This window comes from Ursus americanus, chromosome 8 (genome assembly GCF_024610735.1).
Source record: "Ursus americanus isolate L20-20 chromosome 8, mUrsAme1.1.p, whole genome shotgun sequence".
Lineage (NCBI taxonomy): Eukaryota > Metazoa > Chordata > Mammalia > Carnivora > Ursidae > Ursus > Ursus americanus.
This window is the reverse complement of record NC_142134.1, coordinates 43,123,757-43,135,975: the sequence shown is the minus strand read 5'-3', so window position 1 is coordinate 43,135,975 and position 12,219 is coordinate 43,123,757. Positions and strand designations below refer to the sequence as shown.

Genomic DNA, 12,219 nt, shown 5'->3' with positions numbered 1-12,219 from the left:
GGCTAATGTGTTTGTACTGGCTTAGCCCTCAGAAGCAGCTGGATTCCGCATCGAGAAACAGCCCTTAGAACCAGCAAGCCTTTCTTTCCGTGGGTGTGAATCTGGTCTGAGGGTGAAGTGTGAGAAGGGGGGTGAGGGGAGGCAGAAGAGCAGAAAATTTTTTATTGCGATACCCCCATCATATGTGCCAGAAAGATGGGTGCAGCAGGTCCGTCGGCTTCCATGCCACACTCAAAGGAAGAGCATGCCACAAGACAGGGGTAGGAGAGCCTCTGTCTTGTGTGTCTTGGAAAGTTGCAACTTGGGCAAGAGGAGCGTGTCACAGTTGTAGCTTCTCGAGTAGCAGACAAGGCTAGAGGACAATCCTTTTTGGGTGAGGTTTCTTCTCTCTCCTTTAAACAGCCTCAATTTTTGAGGCAAACGCTGGACATGGTGATTACAGGTTGCATAGGCTGACTGCTTAACCTATTTCTCCTTCCTCTTCCAAGAGCAAAGGCATTCAATTCCCTCTCTCCGTTCTATAGGTTAAGGGAAGTGCTTCCGATGGCCTTTGTGTTCTCCCCTGGGGGCCTCAGCTTGTTGGTAGCCGTTCTGTCCCCACGGCTTCGTGTGCCTGCTCTGGGCCAGGCACTTCACCAAGAGCCTTGGGGACATGGCTCCTGTCCTCCGTTTGTCCTACTTCAGGGACAGTCAGAAGCAGGTGCCGTGAAAGAGAGATGAGTTATGCACGTAAGACTCTCTACGGTGGAACCGATTACTTCTAGCCAAGGAAATAGGAAAAATCTAATATTCAGAGAAAAACAAAGGGTTAAAACTGAGCAGCATTTATCATGATAAGGCTTGTCTTTTTTGGTGATGGTTTAAGGATTATTTTTCTCTGCTCTTTTGAGATTTGACTCAAGACTGCCAATAATATTTATATGACAGAACCAAGCAGGGGCCACAGTAGCATACCATAGTCTGGGAGCCTCATTTAGATGGAGCCCATTTAAAAATAATAAAATCCCATCTCTTGTAACTGGAGGGAGGAGTCTGGAAGCGCTACACTGATGTCTTGCAAGGCAAGCATCTTGTACGGTCATGTTCAGCCTGGGAATGGCTCTTTTCCCTGCAAAAGCCACTGTGGCTGATAGGAAACGTTCACCACATCAGGATACCACACAGATCAGCAACTTCACAGAGCAGAGAAATGGAAAATCAAAGGCACCACCGCACAAAGCAGGAGAGGCATTTTGCGGAGCTGTAACATTGGAGCAGGGGGCGTCTTTCTACTATTCTAGCACCGCACAGGGCCCGCAAGGGTGGAGGCAGCCATGATAACTAGGGCAGACCGAGAGGGGATAGTGCGCCTGCACTTCAAGGTGTGACCTTCTCACCTAACCCAGGGCTTCTTCACCTGTTCACTGTGAAGGATTGACTCAAACCAAATACATGACACCATTTGCTGCTTTAAAAAAATATATATGTATATGCTTAAATAAAACGGTTTTTTACATTCTAAAGACCTGAAACAGGGAACTTCCAAGAGGACTGTTAGGCATCCAAACTATTACTCAGAGCAGGGAGACCATATATACACAAGCCTTGTAACACCAGTATGGGTCCACAGACCACCCACTTGACCCTGGAGCCCTCGTTACAGAGACAAGTGAGAGCTACCGTTGCATTTATAATAACATAAGTTTGTCTTTCCTTAGTGTTCCACCAACAAAGGTTTTAATAAGCATTTTCAAAATAACTCATCCTGCATCTGCACTCCCTACTCATTTCTTTTCCCGGGATCCCAGAGTGAGACAGTCTAAGTTTGATTTTCAACGTATAGTTGTAGGGATGGTTTTTTCTCTACTGTTTGGGGTTGCCCCATGTTAGCTTCCCTTCCACCAGCTGCTCAGCTATCTTTGTCAATCTGTCTATCTTGTGCTCACAGCGCCCTGGGAAATTGTGGAGCACTGGTTCCAGATCATTAAAAAGTCACATATAGGGAAGAAATGTCAGACATCGTCTAATTCAACATTCTCTCTGTAACCCAGGCTTCAGTTCCCCTACAAAATCCTTCCAAGTTGTCACCAGCTCATGCTTCAGTGCCCCCAATGACCGTGAACTCACTGTGTCCCAAGGCAGGGTGTGCCATTCTTAGATAGCACTAATTAGAAAGTTTGTCCTTGGGCTGAGCTAAATGTGCCATTTTCTTGCTTAGCCATTGGCTCCAGTCATGCCCTCTCAGGCAGCCCCAAATCAATTTCCACATGACAATCTTATTTGAAGATAAGGCTCACTGTTCTCCCTTAGCTCTTCTCCTTTCCAGGTCAAATATTTCTACTTTCTTTGATATTTCCTATGTTTTCAAGTCATCTCAAAAGCTTGATGAACTCTGGACTCTCTCTAATAAAGTTGAGTGGGTTGGGGGTGTGTATAGAATCGGACCTGGGAGACCCAATACAGAGTAGTCTCTTCGCGGATGGACCAGCTGTACCCAGGACCTCAGTGATGGGGTTCCCGTTTTCCCACATCATACATCCATAGGGGATTAGCTCTGTGAAGCCGAGAGCTCCATAGATGTCTGTCTTCACTACTACTAATTAAAAGATGACAGGGAGTTCCCAGAACCTCACTAAGGGACACATTCTATCAGCACAGGCTAGCTCTGAGATCACGCATGGCCCATAAACCCTACATGGCAATTCAGACCACAGGAGGTGTCAGAACCATCACCAGTTGAGAGACTATAAAAATACCAAAATCATTGGTCATTCATTGACCTGGCAACGTTTCATGCAATGAGGTGCAGAAACAAAGTCCATGCCCTACCCCTCTCTTCCAGTGAGCAAGAGAAATTCTGAGAAAAATACTCAGAATACTCTCTCAGAATACTCAGAATTGCTCTCACTGAGCAATAAGTTGGGGGCTCCAGAAATAGAATTCCAGAGCAAGCTAACAGTGCAGTGTAAGTGGAGAGTTTCTAGAAAATGAGCTTGGCACAAGCAAACCTGGGGCGCACGGATTTGTTTACCGTTGAAACATGGGCACCTAGCACAGCGCCTGGCACATTTTGTAAAGAACATCTTCTGCTGGGGAGGCAGCAGCTACTTCAGTGAGCAAAGAGCAACCAAAGACTGGCCAAGGAAAAGGAAAATAAAGAGGCTTTGAGGAAAAGTGGTGAAGAGGACCTTAGGATTTGACCAGGGTAGAAAAAGATTTGAGACAGAAATTTGGTCTACTTTCCCTCTTGACTGTAGCTCCATATTCATCCTTCTGCTCCCGGAAGCACATCTTTTAAGTTAATTAAGTTAACACCAAGATGTTAATGATGACAGCCTGATGTACACAGGGCCATACAGATGTCAATGACAAGGTCAAAATGAGAATTTAGCTCTTGAGCTCTCTGGTTGTTGATCGCTGAGTCAGCAGAATGACCTAAGCCTTTTGCCTCTCTCTCTCTCTCTTTTTTTATGGTATCTAGAAGTTACTCTCCTAGTTAATTCTGTTCCCTGGTGTTAAAAAAAAAATGCACGTGGGGGGATATTTTGAGTTGGAGGAAGGGCAGTGAAGCTTCAACATTCCCTAATATTAAAAAAAAAGATAGATTCCCTAATATTCGCAGTGTGTAGCTGTGTGGGAGATTCCCTCACAAAATTCGAAGCCGAAAAGCTGTACAATTCACCAAGTCATGCTTTATCATGAGCGCATGAAATGTGGAGCCCTGTATAAAAATCACCTGGACTTTCAGAATCCAGCTCAAGAAGATGGTTTTTACATTTATGCATTCTTTCGCCTTTGTATTAAATTTATTTCGATGCCAGGTTAAGAAAATGCGTTAAATGGGGACTTGAGTCTGCATTAGCTGCGCTGGTCCGTACAAAGCACATTGAACTATCAGATCTTATTTCACTGGCAGTTCCTACTGGCTCCAGGGGACGAAAGTTCGGTCTTTTTTCCAGTTGTGCTGAACTCATGAGCTAGAATCACGTCTTCAGAACAAATATAGGTAATACGAGTAGTTCATTATTTACTTTCTGGCTCTGTCTAGAGGCCGCTCACATTCTTTTGAAAAGTCTGAAGAGCCTGGTTGTTGGTTGTTCTTTGATAACATAACTTCTCATTTAAATATTAATTCATGCAAAGGAAACAAAAATTCACACATCTGTAAGTATTAATGAAAGCCTAGAGGTTATCATCACCTCTACAAATGGCCCGGAATTTTTTTTTCGGCTTCTGCCTCAAGTCTGGGAGTTGCCTAGGAAAAAAAAAGGCATAGGAGGGAGACTCCAATTTGAAATCCAAAATTACTTTCTTCATTTCTTAATTGTATATATTTGAACTCCCAAATACACTGGAACTCACTGCCCCAGAACTGCGGATAGATGAGAGCATCTCAGAATAGGCATAGTATTGTCAGCATAAATCATTTGCACCTGATCACTAGGGAGAGAAGCAATCTTTTTTTTAAATTTCATTTGTCAGAGAAAGAGAGAGAGAGCAAGCGCCCAAGCAGGGGGAGCAGCAGAGGGAGAGGGAGAAGCAGGCTCCCCACTGAGCAGAGGGCCTGACACGGGGACCCTGGAATCATGACCTGAGCCAAAGGCGGACGCTTAACTGACTGAGCCACCCAGGTGCCCCATCTACAATGATTCTAGACAGGCTGCTCAAAAAATTAAGAAATTGACAATGGAGAAAAATAAAGTTGTCCTAAGTTTATTGCCATCAACTGTTCCATATTTGAACCTTCTGTCTCCTTAGGGCTTCTTCTCCTAAAGGAGTCCGACTCACTCCTGGGTTCTGGAACCCAGGGTTGATGAGTAAGTGGGGGTTAGGACACTACATATGTAAGTTGGTCAAATTTAAAACAGTTGTGGCTTCTCTGTAATAACTTTTCCCTGAAATAATGGAGAAAAAGGCAAAAGTGTGGTACTGTGGGAGAGAACATGACCAAAAGGACATGTTGTCTGGGAATTTCTTTCTAAAGCAAGTGTGATTCATGGAGCAAGTACACGAAGGCCAGCAGCCCAGGATTGGTTGGTAACTTGCGTCTCCACCTTTGAAGGGTATTAAGTTTAATCCCCAGCCTGGTGTGTGTTACAAGTATCACATAAATAAAATCCACTCTTGAGATTGCTTAACTGGATTTCCCCAGCACTCTACTTTTTCCATTTCTTTTCCAACTAGCTTTGCCCAAGCCCTTAAAAGAATTTTTTTTTTCCTTTTCCCCTGCTTATAAAGCACGTTGGCTTTGTTTAGTAAGCAGAAGACTCTTTTAGGAAGTCCCACTGTTAGGCAAGATTTTACTTCATAAATTTACTTTCTCAGGGAAAAAAATTTTCCCTCTTCTGTTATTAATCTACAAAAGTAGAATGCCACATGTAATCAAAATTTTTCCAAATGGCACGAGTAAGGGAGTTTTTCGTGTGCCTGTTGTGAAGTGTGGTTGGCGGATTAGCTCTAGAGCGTGAGCTGCACAGACCAACCTGCAGAGGGAGTTGACAAATACAACACGAAAAAAAAACTGATGATCACCTGAATGTGTAGTTCCAAAGGTGGGGGGCGGGGGGGGTCATGCTTAGAGTGCAGTTTGTTCATGACGAGAAAAATGATTCTTTTCCATGGGTTAATGCTTCCATAAACGTTGTCTATTTTCCATTCTCACCCGTTGATACATACGGCCTAGAAGCACCTGCGAAATGCTGACTTCACTGTATCTGAGATCAGGGACAGGAATACACCCCAACTCTACAAGGCCAGCAACTGCGTCAGTCTGGTTTGCCCCTGTACCGCACACTCGTCGGCACCCAGAAGGCACTCAACCAATCACAACCGAACAAATTCAAGAAGGAAAAAGGTAGAAATTCCATCTTGGGGACAAATAGCATGTAAAAGTAGATTTGGTGTTTGTTCTTTGGTCAATGGTTTGATGAAAAATCCCTAAGGGGTGAAATTAATGTATAAATTCTATCTTCTGTATATTTACATTTTTATAACGTGACTCAATTTATTCATTCAGCAGATAGTTATCGAGTGTCTCTTCTTGCCAGGCATTTCTCTAAGTGCTTGAGATACAATACTCTATTGTATTATTTTATACTAGGCCAACAGGTAATAAAGTAATTAGTTGGTAGGAAAAAATAAAGCAGATTAAATAAAGGATATAGAGCTGGGGGTGGGAGAAGCTATTTTAAGTGGGATTGTCAGTGAAGGCCTCTCTGAGGTGATATTTGAGGAGAGACCTGAATGAAGCATGGCGGTTAGACAGACATTCGGAAGATTCTTCCAGTCAGAGAGATAGCGAGAACGTCAGCCTTGAGGTGAAAAAGGACTTGCAATGTTTGAGGAGTAGTAGCAAGAAGACGATGTGACTGAGCATGGTAAGGCAAGGGTGAGAATACTAGAAATCCTCTACTTTGCTTGAGAAAGAAAAGGTAACTAAAGGCCAAATTACATACAGCTGTAAAGGCTATTGTTAAGATTTGGAAATTTTACTCCAAATGTCTTGGGAAACATCAGAGAGCTGAGCACAGGAGTGACACGAAGGGACGGACTGTGTCAAGTGGCCGTCTAACTGCCATGTAGAGAGCAGAGGTAGAGAATCAGGTGTGGAGGCCAGAAGGCCAGGTGGGAGGTCTCTCACAGAGACCCAGTGCTGATGGTAGCATGGCTGAGGGACTGTGGAGGTAGTGAGAAATGGAATAGAGAGCGAGCATATTGAAGGGCATAAGAGATCCTTCTGGCCCAAATAACTGGACCAATGGTGCCATTTCTAGAGACTGGAAAAGGCTGAGGAAAGAACAAGTTTGACAAGGAGTAGAGAGAAGTCAAAGATTTGGTTTTAGACATGAAGTTTGAGGTGCCTTTTAGATATTCACATGGAGATGGCAAGTAGCCAGTTGGTTATGTAAGTGTGGTGTTCAGAGAAGTTGAAGCGGGGCATATGGACTTGGGAACAGATGGCATAAACTCCAGAGGGGAAATGCCACTTGTAACTCTGATCTTCTTTCTCCACCTGCTCCACAGACTGTGGCCTCAGGGCCCTAGGCAGATAAACATCCATCACGTTGAGAATCACCTTGAAAGTGGGACACCACCAAGAGCCACAGCTCAGAGGCCAAGACACCACATGTGCTTCCTATCCTCATGGACAGAGCAAGTGGGGTAAGTCCCCTTGCATCTTTGCCTCAGGCTGTCCACACCTAAAAAGCAGTATCATACACTGTTTCGTTCTCCTTGAGGAAGAGGGAGAAGATACCACACATGTGACAGTGCAGAGAGTTGTCAACACCTGGAAGAACTCCATGGCTGGAACCCAGGGTAGGGAGACTTGTGTGTGCTTAGGTGATCTAGTTCTAGAAAGCAGGCTCTGTTTTCTGATTATCATCCTCAGCAGAACTTGGTACAAGGTTCAGTCAACTACTGCTGCTGACTCGCTGTCTTCTCTTGAAGTATCAATACTTCAGTCACTGAGTGCAAGCTGACACAGTGTGCCAGGTAATTGCAAATGCTTCAGAAGATAAGGCCTCAAATCTGGCCCCTCTCCTATCAGCTCTCCAGTACCTCAAGAGAGATCTAGAAAATCATGTCACTTCCTTTCTTAAACCCTTCCAATGACACCCCATGGCCTTAATGATAAAGTCTGAACTTCTTAAAACTCCACAGGATCTGGTCCTTGCCTCCCAAACCCACCTTGTCTATGGCTGCTTTTTTAAATATACACCATGTTCCAGGTATTAACGCTTTTCCTAACCAGCTTTCAGGAAAATGTCCTTTTGTGGTGTATCCCCTTAAAATGACCCTCACTGCCTTATCTACCTAGAGAATTTCTACTGATTCCTCAAAGCCCCAGTTCAAGATCTTCTCTGTAAAGAATTCCTAGGCCCATGCAAGCAAAACTCTCTCCTTCATCTGAAACAGCACTGTACTTAATTTCTCCATTATGGTACCAACACACCATATGGCAATTATTTACAGAAAGTCCATGCCCTGTGCTACATTGTGGGCTCCTTTGAGAGAACAGCCTCAGAGGCCATCATCTCTGTGTTCTCTGTACCTGACACATGGCGAGGTAAGCAGCAGAAGCTTAATACATCTTGGCCAATTGAAGTGAATAAATGGGTTAGAGTACAGGAGTCCAGAACAAAGCCTGTCCTAAGAATAAAGATGGCAGCTTATTAAACAGTAGAAAAACATGGCGACACAGCCAAAGGCAACAAGATACATGTTAGGGCTTGATCATGCTATGCCAGTCAAAAGTGAATTAATTTGAACGAATATTAGGCTATTGGGAGCATAATTTGTATGCCTCTCTTCTTAGGAGCCTTCTCCTAGACTCGTACTTGAGTTTCCATGGGCTTTCCAAGGAGGTTGGACTCAGCCATGGAGACTGGCTTAGCCTTAGCTGGTCCCATAGTGAGGATTCCTGGAGGGTAGCTTCCTATGGGAGTTAGTACATCTAGACGTCTTGGATACGTCCAGAATGTATCTCAATGACCCCTGGGTCTTCGAATAGCACAGTGGGTACAGGGAAGACACAACCCTGCTGATCTGCAGTGATCTTAACCTGGTCAGGTTGCAGCATATAACCCCGAGTGTCTACGGGCAGTCAGACAGGATGGCTGCCACCCCTTAAGGAATGTCCGTGAACCTGAGACACATCATTTGCTTATGGAATGTTCTTACCTGGCCCGTCGATCTTGACTCCTGGAAAGGGGGGCACCGCATGTCACACATGGTAGTAACAGGGCGGGTGGGTCAGGGTAATGAACGTCCCACTCACACCGGCAGTTTCTAGCCAGGGACCCGGGACTCACCTGAATCAGATGGGCTGCACTTTCTGGGCTGCCGTACCGAAGGTCGTGTCCATTGATGGCTAACACGCGATCGTTCTCCTCCAGCTGACCGTGTCGGTCTGCCACACCACCATTCAACACGTTAAAGATGAAAACCCCGGGCTCATCCACCCTGCGCACCAGTTTTATTCCAAGCTGCTCCTCAGGGCTGCTTTTGTGGAGAATCACGTGGAAACTGTCGTCGCGGGGCGCGTAGGCATCCGGCGCCTGGCCGCTGCCCCTGCCTTGGAACTTGCGCTCACGCAGCACGGTGAGCCGCAGCACCCGGCACGGCTGCCGCAGGAGGCGCAGGGCGTAGTTGTGAGGCACGTTGCTGATGTCCATCCCGTTGACCTGGGCGGGGACCGGAAGCTAGAGCGGATCGGCCAGCTCCCCCTGCCACAACCCTTCCTAGAAGGCCCAGGCTCACAGCATCAGCAGGACCCTTCCTTAAAGCCTGCTCTGGTCTGTCACCTCTCCTCTGTCCGAATCTGCAGATACCCCATCTTCCAACCTTACTCCCAGCTCCACTTTCCTTCTGTGCTACCCGTGCCACCTGTTCAGCTCACTCTCGGTGCATGCCATCTCTCTTCCACCCGTCCCTGCACAGGCCCCCAGGGTTATTCACACAGTCCCAGCCCTCATTCCTGTTGCTTGCCAAACTCAGTGTCCAGATCAAGGGGTGGGTGGGGGCAGAGGGCACAGGGAGAAAAAAAGAAGAAAAAATAGGAAAAGGCAAAAGAAGAAAATTTCTCATTTAAGTTCAAATGATTACACTAAACTGCTGCTGAGATTAAACTAAGCAGACATGGTCCTTCCAATGATCTCCAGGGGAATTTTTCTCCCTGGGTCATGCATCCTAGAACGTCCAGGCCCCGCCACTGCACATGCGTGTGCGTGCATGCGTGCAAGTCTGTGGCCTTCAGGTGGTCGCTGCCTGCAAGGTGTTTTGCCCATGTTCTCAACAAAAGGAAAAAAAAAAAATCTCTGTATAGTTTCAAATAAACTGATGTGAATGAGTTTCTAGGCTCTCTTACTGAAAGCCTGGATCACTTTATCATGCTACTCGAACGTCCTCAAGCTCGGCCCTCTCATTCGTGCCTCATTATCTGCAGGGCTGATGCTGCTTGGGGCTTTCCGGTTTTCATTACCCTGGCTAATAAGCTGGCCCAGCCGGAAGGCTGCAGCCCCTAGTGGTGGTCACTGCTTCGCAAGGAAACATCACAGGAGCACAGTACCCTTGCAGGGTCTAAGGACAGGGGCCCTGAAGAAGAGAGACAACATTCTTGAATTTCTGTGGTTGGGTAGGGTTTCTTGTCCTTGCAGCCAATGGTTAGAGGAGGCTCAGGTGAAATTTTAAGAGGTCTTCCTGCAGCCCTCCATCCCCGTTTTTTTTGCAGCCTCTCCAGGGATGGATGGAGGTTCCCGTGCACAGAGCCGCTCACCACCTTTGTCCAAGCCCGGGGCGGGGGGAGCTCACAACCCTTGCTCTGCTCGGTCACTTGTCCTGCGTCTGGTTCCCCCCATCGCACCCAGGCCAGGAGAAGGCCAGGGCATCTGCTAGACAGTCCTGGCAGCCCTTTGCCTGCCGAGGCCACATGAAGGTCCTAAGAGGCCAGCGGGAGTTCCAGGATTGTTGTGACAACTGCTTTAAATTCTTTCTCCTCTTATTCCAAAAAAAAAAAGAATTTCTTTGCCAGAGAAATAGCTCATGATGTGTCAGGAGCTGGCCCCTCAACCACCTGGAAGGAATGGGGTGAAACTCTCCTCTGGGTATCAGACAGGGAATACATGACCAGGGAGGGATTTCTTATCACTCTTGGCACATGTCTGACTTCTGTCTGATCAACAATTCTCCCTTCATCCTTTCTCTTCTTCTCAAAGTTCTTCCCTCGCGTCCTTCCTCACACCCAAGCCTCAGAGCACAGAAATGCACAAGGCGTGCTGTTCCACCCACCTGCCTGCCCCGGAAGGTCTGTGGCTTGGTGGGAATAGCTTAGGATTTCTTTTTGGGTTTTCTCGCAGAGGGCCATTAAGCCACCAGAAATTTTCCGTGGAGGGGTGTGTGAATGGGAGTGACTAGATAAAATACAAAATGTTCCATTAATCTGCTCTAAAAACATATGAGCTCCAGTTTTATGTTATTTTATGTTATTGTTACTTAAAGTAGGAGGAGAGGGTAGAGAGGAGGAGGGAGGGACTAGGGACAGAAGCTGGAGGGGAGAGGAGAAAGGAGGGGAGGACAGACAAAATGATACAGAGGGATGAATACTCTTCTACAGAAAGAGGGAGAGACTAGAAGAACAAGATGGAAGGGGACAAAGATCTGTCTCAGTTACAAGTCTCAGATGAAGGGTCCTCTCGACAGAGTAACTACGGAAAGGGACGGCTTCACATTTATTTAGCATTTCCTCCATCTATCCACTGACTGGCTCTGAAGGATTTTTCTTGAGCGCCTTTCCAGGGCCCCACAGCGACCGCGTCTACCTTCAGGATGATGTCCCCTGGCAGTAGCCGGCCATCCCTGGCAATCACGCCGTCCCGGTAAATGTGCTGGATGATGATATGGACCAGCGGGGTTTCGCTGCCTCCCACAAGCCTAATGGAGAGGCTTTCGTTGGGATCCACTCGATTGATCCTGACGCTTGTAATTTCACCATCTGGAATCAGGTGATACAACCTTGGAAAGACTAAAATGGACAAAGACAGTATTTATTTAAGACACCCACCCAACGGACATTTCCAACCACTCTTCTTCTTGCCAAACTTTGGTTTCAGCCAAACTAAACTATGCATCGTTCCTTGTACATGTTTTCCATTTTCCTGCCTCTGTGCCAGCAACAGTTTCTCTGCCTGGAATGTTTTTCATTCTAGGCCTAGACCCAATTTTTTCTTCAAGACTCGCATGAAATGATCCCTTTCAATTACACTCTACCTTGATCCCTCTCTTTCCAGGCTCTGTCTAAACATCCCATCTCCCCCCTAAAGCTTCTAGTGCTCCCAGCACTGAGCGTTCCGTTATCATCCACGCCATTTCTTGCATCCTCCCCTGACTCTAAGGTCTTTGAGGACATCGTTTCTGGCTGTTCCGTGGCTGTGTGCACAGATCCCAAGTGTCGGCCAAAGCCTCCTGAGGGTGGAGGAGAACGAAGGGTCATGAGGAATAGACTACAGTTTCAGCACTCACTTATCAAGGAACAAAACAACACACCCGCTCTTCTGCCTTCTCAGGCCATTTTGAAGATTTCTCCCTGGAAGACCCTGCTTTTGCAGGCTTAGGGAATTCCCAGGCCTCTCAGACACTGTTGTCAATAAAGGGAAGTCACACAGCCTGATTCGTGACCAAGGAGAGGTGGTGGCTTCCAGAGGCTCATCCCTGATCGGGCTGCACTGCTGAATTCAGAGCTCA

General features: G+C 46.5%; 1 protein-coding gene across 6 annotated transcripts in view; it reads right to left on the bottom strand.

Moving 5' to 3' along the window:
• The window catches only part of LNX1 (ligand of numb-protein X 1), a 198,890-nt gene that overhangs the window by 18,166 nt on the left and 168,505 nt on the right, over nt 1–12,219 (bottom strand). For all 6 annotated transcript variants that reach the window (XM_045816007.2, XM_045816006.2, XM_087864135.1 and 3 more), the window contains 2 exons: nt 11,298–11,500; nt 8,793–9,164 (listed from right to left, as the gene is read on the bottom strand). In XM_045816007.2, the coding sequence (XP_045671963.1) occupies nt 8,793–9,164; nt 11,298–11,500 (575 nt within the window). The remainder of the gene's footprint in view (nt 1–8,792; nt 9,165–11,297; nt 11,501–12,219) is intronic.